This window comes from Cricetulus griseus, chromosome 5, assembly GCF_003668045.3.
Source record: "Cricetulus griseus strain 17A/GY chromosome 5, alternate assembly CriGri-PICRH-1.0, whole genome shotgun sequence".
NCBI lineage: Eukaryota > Metazoa > Chordata > Mammalia > Rodentia > Cricetidae > Cricetulus > Cricetulus griseus.
Window position 1 is genome coordinate 170,601,030 of NC_048598.1, and position 21,527 is coordinate 170,622,556.

At 45.2% G+C, this 21,527-nt stretch overlaps 1 protein-coding gene across 1 annotated transcript in view; it reads right to left on the reverse strand.

Moving 5' to 3' along the window:
- Positions 1–497: 497 nt before the first annotated feature.
- The window catches only part of Cdhr3 (cadherin related family member 3), a 75,124-nt gene continuing 54,094 nt past the window's right edge, over positions 498–21,527 (reverse strand). Inside the window, exons 12-19 of the mRNA XM_035445883.1 lie at positions 16,940–17,166; positions 14,190–14,361; positions 11,923–12,173; positions 9,126–9,310; positions 7,003–7,013; positions 5,751–5,782; positions 2,026–2,074; positions 498–625 (exon numbers count right to left, since the gene is read on the reverse strand). Of these exons, the coding sequence (XP_035301774.1) occupies positions 498–625; positions 2,026–2,074; positions 5,751–5,782; positions 7,003–7,013; positions 9,126–9,310; positions 11,923–12,173; positions 14,190–14,361; positions 16,940–17,166 (1,055 nt within the window). The remainder of the gene's footprint in view (positions 626–2,025; positions 2,075–5,750; positions 5,783–7,002; positions 7,014–9,125; positions 9,311–11,922; positions 12,174–14,189; positions 14,362–16,939; positions 17,167–21,527) is intronic.

Sequence of the window (21,527 nt, forward strand, 5' to 3'; positions counted from 1 at the left end):
GGACCTCTGAAAGAGCAGCCAGTGCTCTTAACCTCTGAGCCATCTTTCCAACCCCCATTTATGTCTTTCATAAACGACTCCTGGCCAGGTGTACAGTGTTGAGCTTTATTTATAAACGAACACAAGGATGGGTATATTAGGGGAAACAGTGTGAGGTGGAGCTGAAGGGGCTTCCTGGCCATCATTACAAAGAACACACAGGGGCAACTTGGCATGCACACACCAGCACTCCCAGCTGATGAGCATAGATAGTTGTGAGCCTAGAGAGAAAGTGCCATTTCAGAGAGAGACCATTGTGTGATCAAATACCACTTCAGAATACCTAAAACGATTCGCCAGATTCCATACTTAGGACCCTGGTGTCTGAATCCCTCCAGCACACATTTGTGCACTTGGGCCAAACACCATTACTATCCCTGTACAACTTAAGGCAAGGTACCCACCACCTCACACAGGCTTGCCTGTCCCTCACGATGGGGCTGGCAAACACACACCTGTTATGACCTTTCTGCCGCTGCGCCTCCATGCTGGGAACTGGGCTCAGGCCAGTTGGGCAGTTGGGTTAATGGGTCTTTCCACTTCCTGGCACCAGTTTTTGAGTTGAATTCATAGATTTCCCCAGTCACTAGGGGCAGATGATACAGCAGTCGTATAAAACAAAAAGTTAAACAAGTCTGCTTGTTCCCACCTCTCCCTGTTCTGTTCTGATGATTGGGGAAGATGAGGGAGGCTAGATGTGGCTCCCTGAGATGGAAAGCAGCTTGTCTTTTGAGGCCTGCATTTCCCCCAAGCTGTGAAGTTCACACAGTACCTCCCTGGATAGGAAGGTCGGCAGACTCTGACACCACCTTGATTGCAAGATGAGGGGCCATGTAAATTTTGAGTTCTTTGTGGCTCTCAAATAAATTGGGTTCAGTTTCTAGTGGGGTTACCCAGTAGGATTGGATTTATTTTGTTTTTAAAGACCCTTGAATCTGGGCATACAAAGGAATTCACTAAGTAAGGGCAGAGAGCCTTTGATTTATATCAGGCTGGCAAAGAGTGCAGACACTGATGCTGGTCCTGCCGGGATGAGGAGAGGCAGCCATTTTCATTGTGTTGGAGCCAGCAGACACTAATTGAAGTGTTTGTTCACATTGGGCCAGTTGGCTCCTTTCTTCCCCTTTTCTTCTCTCTAGCACATAGGAACTATGCAAGTCTTCCCTGGCTTTTGCCTTGTAAGCTTGGGTTTGAGGCAAGCCAGGCTCCTGCCACTGCAGTGCAACACAAGTGGTGTCTCTCGGCTCAGGATCCCTCCAGCACTTATGCTAATATGGGCACATTATGGTAACAAGTACCTAATAATAGAGGGAAATTTAATTCCAACAGCAGCAGCCCCTCACTGGAGAGGAGCCATCCTCCTTCCAATGACTGGGGCCGTTTGCATATGAAGGTGGCAGGGAGCCAGCACACTTGCCTCCTGAATTTGGTTTCCTTCCCTTTATTCACTTCTATAATTGAGCCTTTGTAAGTGGAGGGATGTGTGTAAAGGAGCTAAATTTGGAGCTGATTTCAGGGTGCAATGAGAGCTCTGGAGGCCAGCTTCACCTTATGTTCATGTCAACCAAGAAGTTCTTGGCCCTGATCTAGGGGTGGGGGAGCCAAACTTGCCACTTGACTACTAATAAGATGGTACTAGAAGCACATAGGAAGGGGGTGAAAGAGGATTAGTGAGCAAGGGAAGAAATCGACTTTTTGAATTCACTACTTTCCTAGATTGGTTTGTAAATAGGCAGTAGGGGGAGAAATCACCCTGGAGAGCAGCGGCAAGTGGGAGCGCTGAGCCCTCTAAGAGCTGGGTCTGCGAGTCTGCCTCAGTGGCACCCAGCATCCAGCTTAGAAATGGAGCCTAAAAGGGTCACCCTCCCACTATGGTCAACACAGCCAAGGTGCTGACCAGTGGTTAAAAGGATACTTGGCACTGTTCCAACTTTTCTGTCCCCAGAGTACAAAGTGTCCCCATAGGTGGCATTGCCATTTGGTTACCTGGGTCTGTGGCTTCTCCATCAAAGACAGTATTCATCTGGACAGACTCCTAAGGAAAAGAGACTGCTTCAAGCACAATGCTGTGGTTCACCCCAGACAAGCCACCCATCCTCACAGCCAAGCTCCCAACTCAAGGCTTCTTCTGCTATTTCTTTTATTCATTTATCACTATTATTTTTTTAAGACAAGGTTAAGCCCAGGCTAATCTTGAACTGTGTATGTAGCCAAGTCTGGTCTCAACCCCCAAATCTTTCTGATTCTACCTCCAAAGTGCTTGGTTACAGGCATTTACACCTGGCTTTTCTTGCTCAAAGCACTGGGCCATATATTAGGGACACCACAGTGACATGGCTTGCCACTGACAATCAAGGGTTACATTGAAGATACATGGCTATGTATGATAGGAGAGGTGCCAGATGCTATGGGACACAGGTGGCAAGCAATTAATCCAGACCTGTGGGCTAGGAAAGAGTCCTGAGAAAATGTTATCTAAACTATGTAACAGCAAGAGTCAAGAAGCTAAGTGCCTGCGCGAAGATTTACCATCATTTCAGTGCTTCTCGGGCAGGCAGACTTGGAAGAAGCTCCACAGGAGAACTAAGATGAAGGTACTCTTACCTTCAGCTACCCACCTTGCCCCAAAAGCCAACAGTGCTCCAACTAGCTTCCCTAAGGCCCAACCTCCATGTTCAGTGTTGTGTGCCATCCTCCAGCTACAAGCGCTGCCAAATTTGCTTGTCCCCAACCTATAGACAGCCTTTCACTACAGGATACTCTAAACAAAAAAAAAGTGATAAAACCAAGGTCCTCAGCATGCTGTCGAGCTCTTCAGAGCACAGTGGGCTTTTCCATATGGCCTTTTCCTTACCAGCACCACCTAGTCACCTCCCCACAGCTCCTGGATGCTGAAGAGGAGTGAGAATTGCATGTGTTTCTCCTATTAGGTCATCTAAGAAGCCCCATGTTTTATGTCATGAGGATTTATTTATTTAACAGATGAATGTGGCACAGTTGTTTTTTATTAGAAACAAGCTTCTTTTATACATCAATCCCAACTCCCTCTTATAGTAGGAAATTACCAATACGGAGTCAGGTAGAAATATAAGGGTATTTAATAGGGAAAAGCCTTACTTACAGAGCGAACCAGCCAGCCGGTGGTAGTCTGTACAGCAAGCAGCAAAGAGAAAACCAAAACCGAAACGCAGACCCCCTACTCACTCTGACCACGCCCTCACAAGCCTGCTCAGGTACTCCTGTAGCCAGCCCCTAAGAAGGCATGGCTACAGCTTCCCCTACAATTCCCCTTTTAGTCTAAAAGAGGATTAAAACTTAACAGTATAAAGGTAAAATATAAGAAGATACAACAATCTGTTTATGTCACCTCCTAACTATCTATTTTAACTAAACCCTAAAGTCATCTGAAAGAGGTGTCCAAGCCTGAACACCTCCTTCCAAACCGAACCATAAACAATAGGAAGCTATTCCTAACTAGGTATATACACGAAACCGAAACCAAAACACAGTCCCCTTACTCACTCTGACCACGCCCTCACAAGCCTGCTCAGGTACTCCTGTAGCCAGCCCCTAAGAAGGCGTGGCTACAGCTTCCCCTACACCCTCTCCTTCCCCTCCTCCCCTGTCCCCCACCCCCATCCCAACCCCTTTCTGCTCCCCAGGGAGGGCAAGGCCCATGGGGGATCTTCAAAGTCTGTCATACCATTTGGAGCAGGGCCTAGCCCCTCCCCTGTGTGTCTAGGCTGAGAGAGTATCCTTTTATGTGAATGGGCTCCCAAAGTCCATTTGTATACTAGGGATACATACTGATAAATACCAGAGGCCCCATAGACTGCCCAGGCCTCTTAACTGACACTCACATTCAGGGGGTCTCTGGGTCAGTCCTATGCTGGTTTCCCAGTCTGGGGACCATGAGCTTTCCCTTTCTCAGGACAGCTGTCCCTGTAGGTTTTTCCAGTCTGGTTCTGACTCCTTTGCTCATCACTTCTCCCTCTCTGCAACTGGATTCCAGAGTTCAGCTCAGTGTTTAGCTGTGCTATCTGGTATGTGGCACAGTTTTAAGGTGACCTATGAGTGGCACATCCTGGCACCCTAGGTGCTGCTTTTAGATGGGAAGACCTAGGTGGCCCAAAGCTCTTCCTCCCACTAGCAGACTGACCTAAGAGTTGAAGCACTAAGGAGTTGAATGTAAAGCGAAGACCCCCCCACACTTTAGCTGCACTGACACCCATGATACATTCTCACCCAAAGTACTCGTCTTACATCATAACAAGGTTTCTCAGGGGAAACAAAGGAGATCTTGGAAGGTATCAAGTTTCATCTCTATCAGGCTCAGTAAGAGAAAGTAAAAGAGCTAAGCTGAGTGTGCTGGTCTTATGAGAATGGCCCCCAAGGCTCCTATGATTGACTACGTGAACCTCACTTGGCAGAACTGTTTGAGAATGACTAGGAGGTACGTGGACCCATTGGAGATGTGTCACTGGGCGTGGGCTTTCAGGTTTCAAAATCCCACTCAATTCCTGTCCTGCTCCACCTCCCTCTCCCTGTGGCTGTATCTCAAGATGTAAGCTCTCAGCTATAGCGGGCCTAAAAAGGCTCAGATGTGAGGCCCAGTGTAACCTCCTGAGCCTGGCTAGAGTTTGGCGACCTGTCTCTGGTCTGTAACCTTCACATGGGGGTGACTCAGCAAGGCCTGATGTAAGACTGCCCCCAGCCTAGCTACCTGCCAGCTTGGTGGAATATTATTGGCCCTTACTCTTCAGGTCACCTTACCCCATCCTGAGAATCCCATCCCCTACCTCAGCCCTATATAAGTTCCTGCCTGTTGCAATAAAGCAAGATCTTGTTTTGACAAGTCTCTCAACTCAGTGTGTACTTCTCCCAGGTAACTAGAGAGTGGCGAGGGGGGTCTGAGTTGTCAACACTCACCATCCTGCTCAGCCCCAGGAAGAGACCAGCTGGACCTGACCTTCCCCAGCCCTACCTGCCAGACGCCCCAGGAACAGCTACTGCTCCAGTGTCATGCTTACTTGTCTGCTCCCACCATGATGGTCATGGACTTGAATTCTCTGGAGCTGTGAGCCCTAAATAAATCACTTTAAGTTGCCTTGGTGTTGTATCATAGGAATAGCAGAGTGAGGGTGTGGCTCTAGCCAGGATGAGCATTTCACAGAGTGAGAGACATCTGGTAGGTTTCAAGAGAGTTCCCCAGCCATTGTCTCAGGGTGGGAGTCCTCTGTTCCATTTCATGGAAGAATCTAAAGCTCCCAAAGACTTGGGGGTCTTCAGGGTCATGTGGCTAAGTGGTAGGCAGAGCCAAGCCCACACCCAAGCTAGCTATCCCTTTCTTGCAACATTGTGGAAAAGTCAGGAAAAATTAAATCCTGTGGAATGCTGTAGCACCAGCACTGGTGTTTAAGCTCTACTCCCCCAGTGCATCTGTGTGGAGAGCTGGTATGGATAATGAACATCTCTACTCAGTATTTATGAAGCCCAGAGCAAACACATCAGCAGACATGTTTAGTGAGGGAAGAAATCCTATCAGAGGCTTATCACATAGCAAGCTGTATCTGGTCAAATGCAGGTGCCTCCCAGAATGCATAAGAAGCCTCCAGAGCCCTGTCCCTGTGTATGTAGCAGAGACAGGGTACCAGCCCCCAGCACCTGGCACCCAGCACCCCGGCAAGGTCCCTGTGGATGGCCATACTCACCACCACAGCCTCTTTCTTCACATTCTTCATGTCTGCAGGGGAAAGAACAAGGCAGCATTGGAACCTCTCAGATACTACCTGGACCCCGAATAGGCTTTGACTTCACTCTTATAGACATGGCAAAAGTTTTTATGTTTTTGCTTTTATTTTCTGCAGTCCAGTTCACTGACAGCTTTCAGTTTTCTCAGAAAACATACACATTTATGCACAGCATACAATTTAATCTTGAAAACATTTTTCCAGGTTATTTATACTGGTCCTACAATATCAGCTACCACATTATATGTTCATAACAAAGGATTTCTGATATTCATTCCCTATATCCCAGTTAAAACTGAGTTTGGGGCTGGAGCGATGGCTCAGTGGTAAACAGCAAGTGTTGCTCTTGCAAATGACACATGTCCGATTCCCAGCACCCACATAGTGGTTCATAGCCATCAGTTATTTGCCTTCTAGGGGCCCCAATGTCCTCTTCTGGCCTCTGAGGTCATCAAGTATGCACATGGCACATCTATACACATGAAGGACAACTGTTACACATAATGAAATGAATAAATCTATTTAAAAGAATAAAGGATTGGAGGCAGTCTGTGACGTTCCCATAAAGAGATCTCTTCATGTGATCAATAAGCATTATAATTAAAATATGAACCCTGTTTTTATGCTTTGTGCATATAACACACCCCCATGTGTGGAGTGACTTAAGGAAACATTTCTTAAAATGCATAGAATTTCCAATTCTATGTCCTGTCTCTCCCCATAGCTAGGAGTAGCCTTAAGGTGACAACTCTTGGCCAGGATTAGGATGAGATATCTCTTTGCGCCTGGGCCTCTCAATAGATCCTGATCAATTTAAAAATTATCTAGTCTGACCCAATGAATTCTGTGAAAAATTATCAAATCCATTACAATCCGAGAAGAAAGTGTCACTGTCCTTGGGAGTTGTCAGCCTGTCCCTGGGCAGCAGTCAGGAAATGCTGGCTGTGTGTAACACACAGGGAGGTCTCTATTATGGATGAACTGGGTCCCATGGAGAGACACTTAGATGCTAACCTAAGTTAACCAGAGATGAATATGGGTAGAAATTAGGCAAGGCCAAAGCGAGAGGATCAACTATAGGCACCCTGAACCCTGGTCTTCCTGTTCCAGCATAGATGTCCTCTGCTTCCTCATTCAAGACATGATGGGTACTCCTGATTGAACCGAGCAAGCAATGAACAGCAAACACACCAAGAGAACACAGTGTACATACCTCGTTTCTTTCTCCTGTGGGGAAGAGGACAGCATTAATTGACTGGAAAGCATCCCACATAAATATGCACACATGGTAACACAGGGCCCCTAGGCAACTGGATTCCTTGGGATTTAGGGACTAGAGTTTGAGAATGAGCTGGGGATAGGGACCAAAACTTTTGGATTCTAATCCTGCTCTAAACCAAGCAATTTGGCAAGTGATAGCCTGGAATTACAGAGGGTGTAGGGGTTTGAGACTCTTGTTTCCTACAACTCTGGGGAAGGCAAAACTAGTCCAGTGGGACACCAGCCTGTTCTCCCCAACAGGGCTTGGAGCAGAGACCATGGCTCACAGCAGGGAGCCTGGAGGGCTGACAATTAACTTCAGTTTCCTGTAACGTGAAAGAGCCGAGCAGGGCAGTGTTTCTAATGCCCTTGTTGTACAGCCTGGAATTCAATAATTCTAATTTGATTTCTCACTCTTTGGTAAGTGATAGCTGCCACATGGTATATATAACTAACTTTCAGAGAGTACAAGTCTGAGTCTGAGTCTGAATTTCTAACTATTTTCTCTTTTAGGTTGGGCCATACTGAAAACTCTGTTTAGAATCTGAGCAGGAAAACCAGGTTCAAGACACATATTTACCATTTAGTTACAATTTGCATGTAAATTGCAGTCTGTCTCTGTCTTTCTGTCTCTTTCTCTGTCCCTGTCTCTCTCTGTCTGTGTCTCTGTCTCTCTCTGTGTCTCTGTCTCTGTCTCTGTCTCTCTCTGGTTGTTTTTGTTTTTTCAAGACAGGGTTTCTCTGTGTAGACTTGGTTATCCTGGAACTTGCTCTATAACTCTGTAGACTAGGCTCGCCTCCAACTCACAGAGATCTGCTTGCCTCTGCCATCTGAGTGCTGGGATTAAAGGCTTGTGCCAGCACCACCTCGCTTACATCTTTTGAGACTGTCTACCCAAATCTCATATGTGATACCATCATCTGTATGAACTTAAACATGAGCCTTTTATAAACAGGGTGGGTTTTTTTTCTGTCTTTCTCAAAGCTAATTTGCAACTGGAATGCAAACAAAAATGTCTTTCTAAATTTAGAAGATTTCTTACCTGAAGTCAAGGTTGTCAATAGTACAAACTTCCCCCAATAAATACTTGATAGTTACAGTTAATATTCAAACACTCCTAAGGGTCATTTGAGTGTTACCATTCATTCCCTATTCGTTCCTTTTTGCCCCTGAGAGGTCCTGAAAGTAAGGAATCCAGCTCTGAGGACATCTGGGCATGTGGTTAAATTTGTGGTCTAGAATTCTGAGCTCATTGAGTCTTGGCTATGAAGTTAAAACTGCAGCAATTTCAAAATCATTGCTATGGAGATGGAATCATTTGCTGGTGTCAGGAACACTACCCAGTGCTCTCTTGTTTAACTTATTTATTTGGTTTACAGAGGACACTGATGCCTAGACAGTTCTCATGTGCCCAAATTCAGGTGCCCAGAATGTGACAGAGATCAGGTTTGAACCTGGAACTGGACCAATTCTATAAACCTGGATCGCAGCCATTGAGCTCTGACTGGAAGAGCTACCGAGGAGGATGAATCTGGCCCTCGGAGACGTCTGTGACACACAGGTGCTCATCAGAATCAATGCCTGAGCAAGTGAGAGCAGGCAGGACAGAAACTTGGCATGTCATCAGTGTGTTCCCAAGAGGGTGGGAGATGGGGTTACATACAAGAAAACAACAGTGCTCTAGTGACACGGAGGCCTAAGGGAGTCACTGGTATCCATAGCTTAATTTCCTATCGTGCTTTTGTTGCTGTTGTTTTGTTTTGCTTCCTTTAATTCCATCCCTGCCCATAAACACCCCTCTGGGAAGAGCACATTACAGTCCACTGCTAGGCACAGTGGGGCTTTATCCAGGACAAGGTCACTGGAAGGGTGACAGCCCACTTTCTCCAGATCTCACCAGGATAACTTCCCAGAGAAAGCTAAAGGGTCAGCAAGTGTTCTGGATTCACAGGTGACAAAGTGGGTCCCCAGGCCAAGGGTAGCTGGGATTTCTTCTCTTCAGCTCCTACTCTCTCCTTCAAGCCAGTTACTCTGCCCTGTACAAAACAAGGAAAGCCCCAGCCCACCAGAACTTACGGAGGAGGTTTCTTGTCCTTTTTGGTCATGGAGGAGCAGTATCTGTAGATGGCTTTGGCCAGCATGACCATCAGGGACCCCAGAAGACCCACAAGTGCCATGGAGCCCAGAGTGATGATGAATGGCACATACCATGCTGATGGACTGTATGTATTTTCCCTGAGGATCTGGTAGGTGATCCTGGGCTTGAAGGACAGAGAGGGAGAAAGAGTGGGTGCACCTTTGCCATGTAGCATTCCCTGTTTGTGGTGTTTACAAGGCTCAGTTCCTGTCCTGTAACCCTGACAGCTATGTGCTCAGGTTCCTGCCACTTCCACCCCTGCCCTTATTTTTCCTCTGTCCATCGGATCAAAACCCAGAACAATTAGGAAGCTGCAGATCAGCTCCTGACTTAGCTGCACTGTCTGTCTTTTCCCTTCCTTGGAGCTGAGAGGCCCACTAACTATTTCTCTGTACAGCACAGCACAATTCAGGAACTAATTTAACCATTGTCTCTCACTGGGAAGACAGGAGCCATGAAAGCTGTTTTGTTTTTGTCTTTTTTTTTTTTTTAACACCTTGAAGACTTTTCAGTGATCACTCGACACAGCTGCCACTGTCAGATGAGTGGGCTGTGATCACAGGGAAATTTCAAGTTCAGAATATGCTTCCTAGAATGGGAAACAGATAATAAACAAGCATGGAGATTTCAGAGTTGGAAATGTCACAGTGGGTTATGCTGTCATCTTCCTAAGGATAGCCTTGCCAGCTCATCTTGTAGTGGATGTCCCCGGGGTCTGTTATGGTTTGAGTATGAAACCACCAGTGGTTCAGTGGGTAAGGAGCTTGCTGCCAAGCCTGGTGACCTCAGCTTGACTCCTAGAGCCCACCTTGTACCAGGAGAGCATGGACGCCTACAAGTTGTCCACAGGTGAGCTGTGGCACACATGTGGGACATGATTTTACACTTGTGTACACACACACTCACACTGATACACTCACACTGATACACTCATACACACGCACTCTCACCCACTCACACGCTGTCCCATACTGTTACACTCTCACACACACTCACACATTCACACACACTCACACACTCTGTCACATACTGATACACTCTCACACACACTCACACACTCACACACACTCACACACTCTGTCACATACTGATACACTCTCACACACACTCACACACTCACACACTCTGTCACATACTATTATACTCTCACACACACTCACACACTCACATACACTCTCACACACTGTCACACACTCTGTCACATACTGATACACTCTCACACACACTCACACACTCACACACACTCACACACTCTGTCACATACTGTTACACTCACACACACTCTCACACTCACACACAGTCACACACTCTGTCACATACTGATACACTCTCACACACACTCACACACTCACACACACTCACACACTCTGTCACATACTGATACACTCTCACACATTCACACACACTCTCACACACTCTCTCATACACTGATACACTTTCACACTCTCACACACAGATATACTCACACACTCTTGCACACACACACACACACACACCAAACACAAACAAACAAATCACTATAGAAATCTCAAAAGAAGCCCCCTGGAGGTGTTTGACTGTTGTAAGAGGAGGACCCAGGTTTGGTCCCCAGCACCCACATCAGGTGGCTCACAACCATCTGTGAGTCCAGTTCCAGGGACCTAACACCCTCTTCTGGCCTCCGTGAGCATCTCCATGTATGCTGTGCATATACAGACATGGAGGCATATATGATTAGCATCAATAAATCATAAAGAAAGCTCTAACTGAATACATTAAAAAACAAAGCCCCCACTGGCTCATATGTTGAACTGCTTGCTCCCCAAGCTGGTAGCACTATTTTATAAGGTTCTGGAAATTTTAGGAGCTGAGACCTAGCTACAAGGTCACTGAGAGTACCTTCAAGGTTATACCTGGTTTCTGGTCCCCTCCCAACTCTCTGCTTCTTGTGAGTCATGAGGTGAGGGGCCTTCTCCACCACAGTCAAATGTACATGGCAAAGCAGCATGCGGGTGGGATTAAGCCTTTTGTCTTAAGTGGTTCTGTCCGCATTTTGGTCGCTGCTTTGCAAAAGAAAGCTACACAGGTCTCTCTCTCTCTCTCTCTCTCTCTCTCTCTCTCTCTCTCTCTCTCTCTCTCCCCGTCTTCTACAAAATTTCTCTGCTTCTGCCTCCCGAATGTGCACCACCACCACCTGCCTCTGCTTCCTGAGTGTGCACCACCACCACCACCACCTTGGGGTCTCTTGACTGCAGTACCAGAGAGGTGAACATTATCAGCTGTTAGCAAGACCCTGAGAAGCAGATGACAGCCTCATTCCTAAGCAGTTTTCTAAGAGGAAGATGTGAAAGGAGAAGGGCAGGGGGAAGAGAGGAGGGAGAGAGTCCACTTTTTCTGCAATGATGCTTCTCTTCGGCCTCCAGGATCCTCTCTGCCCTGCTCTCCCTCACCTAGGCAGATAGCCTGAACTCTGAAATTTCAGAAAATATGAGCCAAAATAACCTTTTGGAGTTGGAGTTGTTCACCTCAAGTGTTTTCCCACAGTGATGCAGTCTTTACCCCAGTGGTCACTGCTTGGTGTACCAGATGGTCCTGTGCTGACACGTTCCTCTCTACTGTGCATCCACACTCTTACACAGATCTTCATCTGCTAATCAATTGTCCTTGCAAACAAATGCCTCACAACTCTGGGTCAAAGGTTCCATTGTTACAAATGCTAAGGCTATGGCTGGAGGTTGTAGGTCCCTGGATCCTTACCCTGGGAGCCGTGGCGATGATCGAGGTTGGGTGAGGAATGACTTTAACACTTAGTGTCACTGTCCCTGTTTTAACAACAGCCTCAGCTTTTGTCCTGCCAGACAGCAAATTGTCATCAGTAATGTAGACAAGCAGCTTGTAGTCCCAGATCTTATCAAGGCCACCAGCATAGTCAAAGTGGGACGACAGGAGCAGGCGTGTGACGTTGGAGCCAGCAGAGGGAGAGAAGGTGAAATGACTATTGATGTTGCCTAAATGAGATTTGACCCAAGAGAGTTGGTAAAAGAAATAAAAAGAGCATAAAATAAAGACAAGAAAAAAATGCATTTGTTTTAGTTCCTCAATTGTCTACAGTTTTTTTTTTTTTTTTTTTTGAGATAGGGTTTCTCTGTGTAGCTTTGGAGCCTATCCTGGAACTCGCTCTGTAGACCAGGCTGGCCTCGAACTCACAGAGATCCACCTGCCTCTGCCTCGCGAGTGCTGGGATTAAAGTTGTGTGCCATCAACGCCCGGCCACAGTTTTACAGTTTATTTTTTTATATGACAGGGTTGGGTCTGATACCCTGCAAGTGAGGATGGACTGAAAAAAGAACCACAGCACCACTGTCTTAGGGCCACCAGGAGGAGAATTAATTGTTCTGGTGCAGCTCCTGATAGTTTAGCAGCCAGCATTTATTTAATATAGGTACATGCAAATGCCTTCTGAGGCCAGTGAGTTGGCTGCAAGGCCCTAGAGTTAGCGACACCCCTAACCATGGGCCAAGTTCGCCCTATGCCTTTTGTGGAACTGTCTGGACATGCTGGTGACAGGGAATCTTAAAGTCCCCCTAAAGGAAAACACCTTCTTAAGTTGCAAGGACCTCAGGCCCAGGTCCTTAGGAATTCTCCCCACTTGCCTCCTGCACACACAGACACACACAGAGACATACATACAGATATCACACAGACACACACAGAGAGATACACAGACATACGAGAGACATATAAACACAGATACACACAGACACACAAAGAGAGACACACACAGAGACATATACACACAGATACATGCACAGACATACATACACATAGGCACACACACACACAGACATACACATACAGACACACATAGACACATGCAGACATACACACAGACATACACACATAGACACACACACACACACACACATAAAGACACATGCAGACATACACACATAGACACACACACACACACAGACATACACACATAGACACACACACACACACACACACACACAGAGAGACACATGCAGACATACACACATAGACACACACAGACACAGACACAGACACAGACACAGACACAGACACACACACACACACACACACACACACACACACACACAGAGCTGTTGGGGCCCACAACTTGAAGCTCCAGTGACTGGGGAAGGAAGAATGTGGCCCAATCATGGCTCTTGCTCCTCCTCTGAGGTCTCCAGACTCATTACTGACTGAAAACCAGTAAATGGAGCAGATGATGCAATTTTTATTTCCTTAGCAGCAAAGTGCTCTGTAAGGCCCTCAGGACTCTCAGTATGGATTATTTCCACCCTCCACAGCTGTGGTCTCTGGGCAGTGTCTGCCCCTGGGTTTTGTACAGGCACAGTGGCTCAGCGGCTTCCCACTGCTTCGCCAGGCTCAGCAGACATGGATTTTTAGCCTTTCCTGTGGAATTGCTCTGCTTGTTTGGGTTTAAATCTCTGGTCCCAGCACCTCATTAGATGAGTTATTTTGGTCTCGTTTCCATTGAGATGTGCTCTTTTCCCCTCCTTCCCACAATGGCCTATTTTTAAAGAAAGAGAATGAACAGTGCACGAGTATTACTGAGGACACATTTCAAAATGTATTCATCTATTCTTATCCTGAGAGAGACCAAGGACTCCCTTGCACCATGACAAGTTTTTCAGGGAAAAAGGTGGTGAGGAGATGAACTAAAAACATTACACTCATTATATTCCGGGAATTTGGGGAGAGTATTCCAGTGAAAGGATTCCTCTTTCCTGGGACCTTGGGACAGCCATGTGAGGGTAAATCTGGTTGGGGGTGGATCTGGGAGAACTACATGAGGCAGAAAAGCTGGTGGAGCACAGGGAAACACAAGGACCCTTGTATTCCTCAGCTTTTTCCTCATGCAAAATAGTCCCTCCCATGACCACACTGTGCCCACACTGTGCCCAGTGTATGAACAACTACCCACTGTCCTTTCCCTCTGTAAATGGCCTAGAACTATTGTTACCCAAGTACAGTACCTGAACCAATGGAGTATCGAAAAGATCTGGGGCTAGAATCAAGGTCAGTGCACGTCAACTTGAAATTCTTAATGTTTGTGCCAACTTTCAGATCCACTGGGATGGCCATAAAGTAAAAATTTGGGGTACACACTGGCTTTTCATCATTTTCTCCAATGATGTGCACAGTTATCTAGAACGGTAGGCAGGTGGTTAAAATATTACTACATTTTCTTCAATGTGTATATATATGTGTTGCATGAGCAGAAGTCAAAGGATAACTTGTTCTTTCACCATGTAGATCCCAGGGACCAAGCTTGAGTTTTCAGGTTTGGCAGCAAGTGCCTTTACCTACCAAGCCATTTTATCAGCCTTAGACAGTTATTCTTAAGAGCTAAAACATAGTTAGTGCTCACTGTGTGGGATAGGCGATTTGCATGAATTCACTGATCTATGTGAATAACAATGTGACAGCTCCCATCTACAGATGAGAAAGGTTGGTTGAGAGAGAGTAAGTGATTGACATAAAACCACTCAACAGTGAGGGGGCTGGCTAAGAGTTCAGTGTAGCCCTAGCCTGCTCCAAATCCTTTGCTGTTAGCATCTGTGTGTGAGCATGTGCAGGTGTGTGAGTGTGCATGTGAAGTATGCAGATATGCAGATGTCATCTGTGTGTGTGCATGTACAATATGCAGAAATGCAAATATCATCTGCTGTGTGTGCACAGTTGTATGTATGTGCATGTATAGTATGCAGATATACAAATATCACATGCTGTGCATGTGCAGGTGTATGTGTATGCATGGTGAGAATGCAGATATCCAAATGTCATCCTTCAACACACATGCTCCCCAAAGACAATGCCAGATTCTTCCCACAATGGCCATGGACTTATGGGAACCCACATATTTGCTTATGTACTGTCCCGGGTGAACCTGAAATTAGTCTCTAATTTTGGTGTACATCACAATGGTTCTCAACTCTGCATCCATTTTCTTGGGCCCACTTGGATGGGTGGTGCCCAGGCACTTTCTGTTATGTTCTTCAGCTGACTGTGCTATACAGCCAGGCCTAAGAAGCAAAGCCCTGGTTTTGCTAGGGTCTCCCCTGTAGCCTGGGTTTTTAGAACTGCAGAGTCCTCAGCTGACCTGCCTCAAGCAGACCGGTAGCTCTTTCATTGTTGTGTTTCAGGCCTGGTGAACAGACAGGGACTCCTGCCAGCATGGGACCCCACAGTGTGAGTCCTGAGAGGGACTTATGTGATCATTTTGGCTCATCACCCTTTTTAAAGGCTTATGAACTTTGAGTCATATTCATTCTACTTTTGAGATTTAGGGATTTCAGTTATTTCTGAGATTGGGAATAAATTAAAGTGTTCACTTTGGTTAGCTCCGAGAGTAGAGTCCATTGTTTTTTTCTTTTTAAAAAAATGAAAGAAGAAAAAAATACAGCCTAAAAATACTGCAATTTTCTCCAACTTTCCTTGGCCAGCAATTCAGAGCCTCATGTGTGGCTAAAAACTTCATCCCATTAATTCAAAGCAAGTTGCCAGAGGAACTGAACTGCTCTGGCACTGGAATATCATGTGACTTTCCACAGAAGTAGGGTCATAGAGATAAGTCTTGCCCATACTCTCTCAGAAAATGGGGAGCATGGATGAGAAATGAACTCATTCTCCTCACTGCAAGCCAGTTGCTGTCTCTACCATACAGCTGCCAGCCAAGTCCCTTCCCTCATACCTTTTCATTTTACTAATGGATCTTTATCTTTATCGCCATCATGCAGCCCTCAGATCATCCCCACATTTGCCCCACAGACCCACTAGACCTTCAGGGATGCTTGTGTGCAGCCCTGGTGCCCCTGGGAAGCTTGTTGGGTATGGTTTGGCAACTTAGGTCCCACACACAGTGCTCTGAGAATCTGCATTTAATGTGAGCCTCAACATGGAACACTGAGCAACAATATAGCAGCAGGCGTGTGCCAAAGGCTTGAGTCCAATCTGGTACTGATGTGGAGTGTGGTAACTATGGGAAGTGGGGCCTCATGGGCGGAAGGTGTGAATGAGCATTCTCTAAAACATATATTGCTGTTGGGCAGTGGTGGCACACGCCTTTTATCCCATCACTCAGGAGGCCAACCTGATCTACAGAGGGGGTTCCAGGGCAGCCAAGGTGCTTACACAGAGAAACCCTGTCTCAAAAAACCAAAACAACAACAACCTCCCCCGCAAAAAACCCAACATATTCCACCACATGCCACCCTCACCAAAGGCCCACACAGACTGGTGTAAATCTCCAGAACCAGGGACCAGGGTACCTCTCTTTATTTCATCAGTAGCCAGAGTCAGTGATTTTATCATCATGGCAGAAGGTTGAGTCACAACATCAAGTAATATTTACTCCATCTGGTGAGCATGAGGTTGGGGCAGAAACAGGAAATACTGCTTCAGGAAGAGATTAAGAACTTCAATAACTCTGGCAGCTTGCCACTTACCACCAACCCATAGAAGACAAAGGAAGATTTAGAGGGCACTGGGAGGAACTTTGTCCCACAAAGTGGCTTGTGGATTCAGGAGACATTCCAGTGTCTTGCCATCGTTATTAGCACTTCCCTCAGCCACTCACAAATGCGAACCTCAAATAAAGCTGTGATCTGGGAACTACTACTCCTCTTCATGTACCCATCTTGCTGTAGCCACACGCTGAGGGTGCCAGGGAGACTCTAGTCAGCCATCTGGGGGAGGGTGGAGAGACACAACAGCCCCAACTCACAGTGACTGAGCTTGTGTCCTCGCCGTTGGTGGCCTCAACTGTGAGAATGTAGATGGCAGTGGTTTCATGGTCCACTTTAGTTACTAGTCGGAGTTCTCCTGTCTTGGGATTAATCCAAAATATTTTTGGGTACCAGAGGCTGGCCCCTCCGCTGGTTATGGAATATACCATGTTCCTCTGGGGGAGGTCTTCGTCTACCGCTCGCACCCGCCCAACTTGGGTTCCAGCTGCAGGAATGGAGAATGATTAACACTGACTTGGGGGGAGGTGTCCTCACTGCCATTGCCAGACTTTTAGAGGCTTCCTAGTTGCCAGAAGCCTGGATATTTTAAATACTCAATTCTGTTAAATTCAAATAATGCAAATAAACACTCAGGTAGTGACTGGGCCAGTAGACCAAGCAATGCTTGAGGAAGGAAAGAGAATTCACACCTTACAGAAGCTCAAAGGCACCCATTACATCACCACCATAAATGGTGAGAACCAGCAGGCACATCCCCACACCCAATTTTCAACAATAGTGCAGTCTAAAAGTTTTCAATTTTTCTATAGTGAGCTCTTGGGGCTAGAAGATGTCTCAGTGGTTAAGAGCACCTGCTGCTCTTTTGGGGAACCGGGGTTTGATTTTAAGCACCCACATGGTGGATTGCAATCATTTGTAAATCCAGTTTGGGGAGATTTGACACTCTCTTCTGGCCTCTGTAGGCACCAGGTATTCACAAAATACAGTACGTACCCACAGGCAAAACATCCATACACATTAAATAAAAATACATAAATCTAAAACAGGAATATAGCAATTGGTGAATACTGAGTATAGATGTTTAAATTCTGCTATTTCTGCTTAATTTACAAGTGTTGGTAGGGCTGTTGAGGTTCTGGGTTTCTTGTTTTGTAGAAGTCCTTTCTCATAAATTCCACTCTTGTCACTCAATTCTACATGCCAGCACCAAGTATGTGACCCAGGGAAGATGGCCAAAACCACAGTAGCTTTGTGAAATGTTTGGTCCTGTTGAACATACAGAGCACACAGGGCAATATGAAAGAAGCTAACTGTGCTCCCCATAAGGAGCTAACAACTATGCTTCCCATATGGAGCTAACAACTATGCTCCCTGTAAGGAACTGACAGTGCTCCCTCTAAGGAGCTAACAACTGTGCTCCATCGAAGGAGCTAACAAATGTGCTCCCCTTTTTGTGTTTTGTTTTTAAACACAGTGTCAGAAAATAGAGACTGTCGTGAGAATACAATGGATAGAAATATTTGGGGTAGGATACTCTGATTTGGTTTGGTTTTTTCATTATAGAAGAAATACCCATGATGTCAAGGTACATGGCTTATCTGTTGGATCTGAAAGAATACTCTAGATAATAGAAAGCTAACTCTACCTACATATGATCTAACTCTTCCTCTGTGTGTGTGCGCATGTGTACACTCAAGTGTGTGTGTTTCTGACAGGGTCTCATGTAGTCCAGGCTGACTTTGAACTTGCTATATATTAACAGATGGCCCTGAACTTCTGTTCCTCCTGCCTTCACTTCCCAAGTACTAGGATTACAGACATGCACCACCATGGCCATCATGGGACTTTTTTCTTAATGGGTGAATAGACCATAGAAATCAAAGTATCAAACTGTTTCCTGTTCTGGTTCGTCATCGTCATCACTGCTCAGGGTCATCTGACACAAGCCACCTGCCAGCAGGACTGAGTTCCGCGGCGGTGGGTTCCAAAGACCAAACACCCACAGGCAGCCCGGCCTCCATCTGCCAGCCCAGGTAGGCCAGGAGCTGTTTCCAGCTTCTGTTCTTCATCTCTGCTCAGAGTCATCTGACACAAGTGATCTGCTTACAGGATGGAGTTTGGTGGCAGAATGGAGGCAGAATGGTGGCAGAATCCAACACTCCGAGGTGACAGCTCTGCCTCCAACTGCCGGCCCGGCGGGTCCTGGCACACCCAAACACTGCTAACACCCGGGTAACAGTGACACCTCCATCCAAGAGAAGAGGACTGACATCAGAGTATTGGATCTGTTTGCATCTACCAGAAGAGAACCTTGGTCCCACACCCACCAGGAGAACAAGAAACTCTTGTTACAACCACCAGAAGAAAGGATGAGAAGAGGACAAGGTAAAAGCACATCCAACAACAGAAAACCCAATATGACACCACTGGAGACTAGGAACAATACACCAGTTAGACCTGAACATCACGATGCAGATGAACCAGAAGAGAATGACATTAAAAGCATCTTCATGAAAATGATAGAGGACCTCAAAGAGGACATGAGAAAATCCCTTAAAGAAATGGAAGAAAAAATTAACCAAAAAATACAAGATATCAACAAATCTCTCAAGGAAACAGTTCAAGACCTAAAAACTGAAATAGAGACAATAAAGAAAGCACAATCTGAGGCAATGCTGGAAATAGAAAAGCTGGGTAAACGATCAGGAACTACAGATGTAAGCATAACCAACAGAATACAAGAGATGGAAGAGAGAATCTCAGAAGCTGAAGACACACTATAGGAAATAGATTCATCAACCAAAGAAAATCTTAAGTCCAACAAATTCCTATCATAAAATATTCAGGAAATATGGGATACCCTGAAAAGACCAGGGCTAAAAATAATAGGTATAGAAGAAGGTGAAGAAATCCAACTCAAAGGCACAGAAAACATATTCAACAAAATCATAGAAGAAAACTTTCCCAACCTAAAGGAAGACATACCAATGAAAATACAAGAAGCCTACAGAACACCAAATAGTCTGAACCAAAAAGAAAGGTCACCTTGCCACATAATAACCAAAACACCAAACATACACAACAAAGAGAAAATATTAAGAGGAGCAAAGGAAAAAGGTCAAGTAACCTATAAAGGCAAACCTATCAGAATCACACCTGACTTTTCCTAGGAAACTCTGAAAGCCAGAAGGTCCTGGGTAGATATTCTACTTACACTAGAAGACCATGGATGCCAGCCCAGACTACTATACTCAGCAAAGCTTTCAACCATTATAGATGGAGAAAACAAGATATTCCATGGCAAAAGCAGATTCAAACAATACATATCCACCAATCCAGCCCTACAGAAAGTACTGGAAGGAAAACTGCAACCCAGGGAGGTTAACTACAACCAGAAAAACATAGGCAATAGATAATCCCGACTTACCAATAGCCAAAAGGAAAAAGGGACAGAATCCCATACGTAATCTCGCCACCATCACCAAATAAAAAACAAACAAGAATGAACAATGAATGGTCATTTAACATCCATCAACATTAATGGTATTAACTCCCCTATAAAAAGACACAGATTAGCAGAATGGATAGGAAGAGAGAATCCTTCCTTATGCTGCATACAAGAAACTCAACTCAACCTCAAAGGCAGACAGTACCTAAGAATTAAAGGTTGGGGAAAGATCTTCCAATCAAATGGACCCAAGAAACAAGCGGGGGTAGCAATCCTAATACCTAATAAATTGGACTTTAAACTAGAATCAGTCAAAAGAGATGAAGAAGGTCATTTCCTACTCATCACAGGAGAAATCCATCAGGATGAAGTCTCAATTCTGAACATTTATGCCCCAAATACAAAGGCATCTACGTTTGTAAAAGAAACATTACTAAAACTCAAATCACACATAAAACTGCACACACTTATAGTGGGAGATTTCAACACCCCACTCTTACCACTGGACAGGAATACCAGACAGAAACTTAACAAAGAAACAAAAGAACTAATAGAAGTTATGGCACAATTGGACTTAACAGATAGCTATAGAACATTCCATCCAAATACAAAACAATTTACCATCTTCTCAGTGCAACATGGAACCTTCTCTAAAATCGACCACATACTTGGCAACATAGCAATCCTCAACAAGTACAAAAAAATTGAAATAACCCCCTGTGTCTTATCAGACCACCATGCTTTAAAATTAGAATTCAACAACAACACGAACTACAGAAAACCTACAAACTCATGGAAATTAAGTAACACCCAATTACACAATTCATGGGTCCAGGAAAAAATAAAAAAAGAAATTAAGGATTTCCTAGAATTCAATGAGAATTCGGACACAACATATCCAAAACTATGGGATACTTTGAAAGTAGTGCTAATAGGAAAGTTCATAGTACTAAATGCCCACATGAAGAAACAGGAGAATAATCACACTAGAGAATTAACAGCACAACTGAAAGCTTTAGAAAACAAAGAAGCCAATCCACCCTGGAGGAGCAGACACCAAATTGAGGGCTGAATTCAACAAAATGGAAACTAGGAGAACAATACAAAGAATCAATATAAAAAAAAGTTGGTTCTTCGAGAAAATCAACAAGATAGACAAACCTGTATCTAAACTTACCAAACAACAAAGAGTGAACATGCAAATTAATAAAATCAGGAATGAAAAGGGGGACATAACAACAGAAACAGAGGAAATCCAGAGAATCATCAGGTCATACTTTGAAAACCTATATTCCTCAAAATTTGAAAATCTAAAGGAAATGGACAATTTTCTGGACAGTTTTCACTTTCCAAAATTAAATCAAGAACAGATAAACAACTTAAATAGACCTATAACC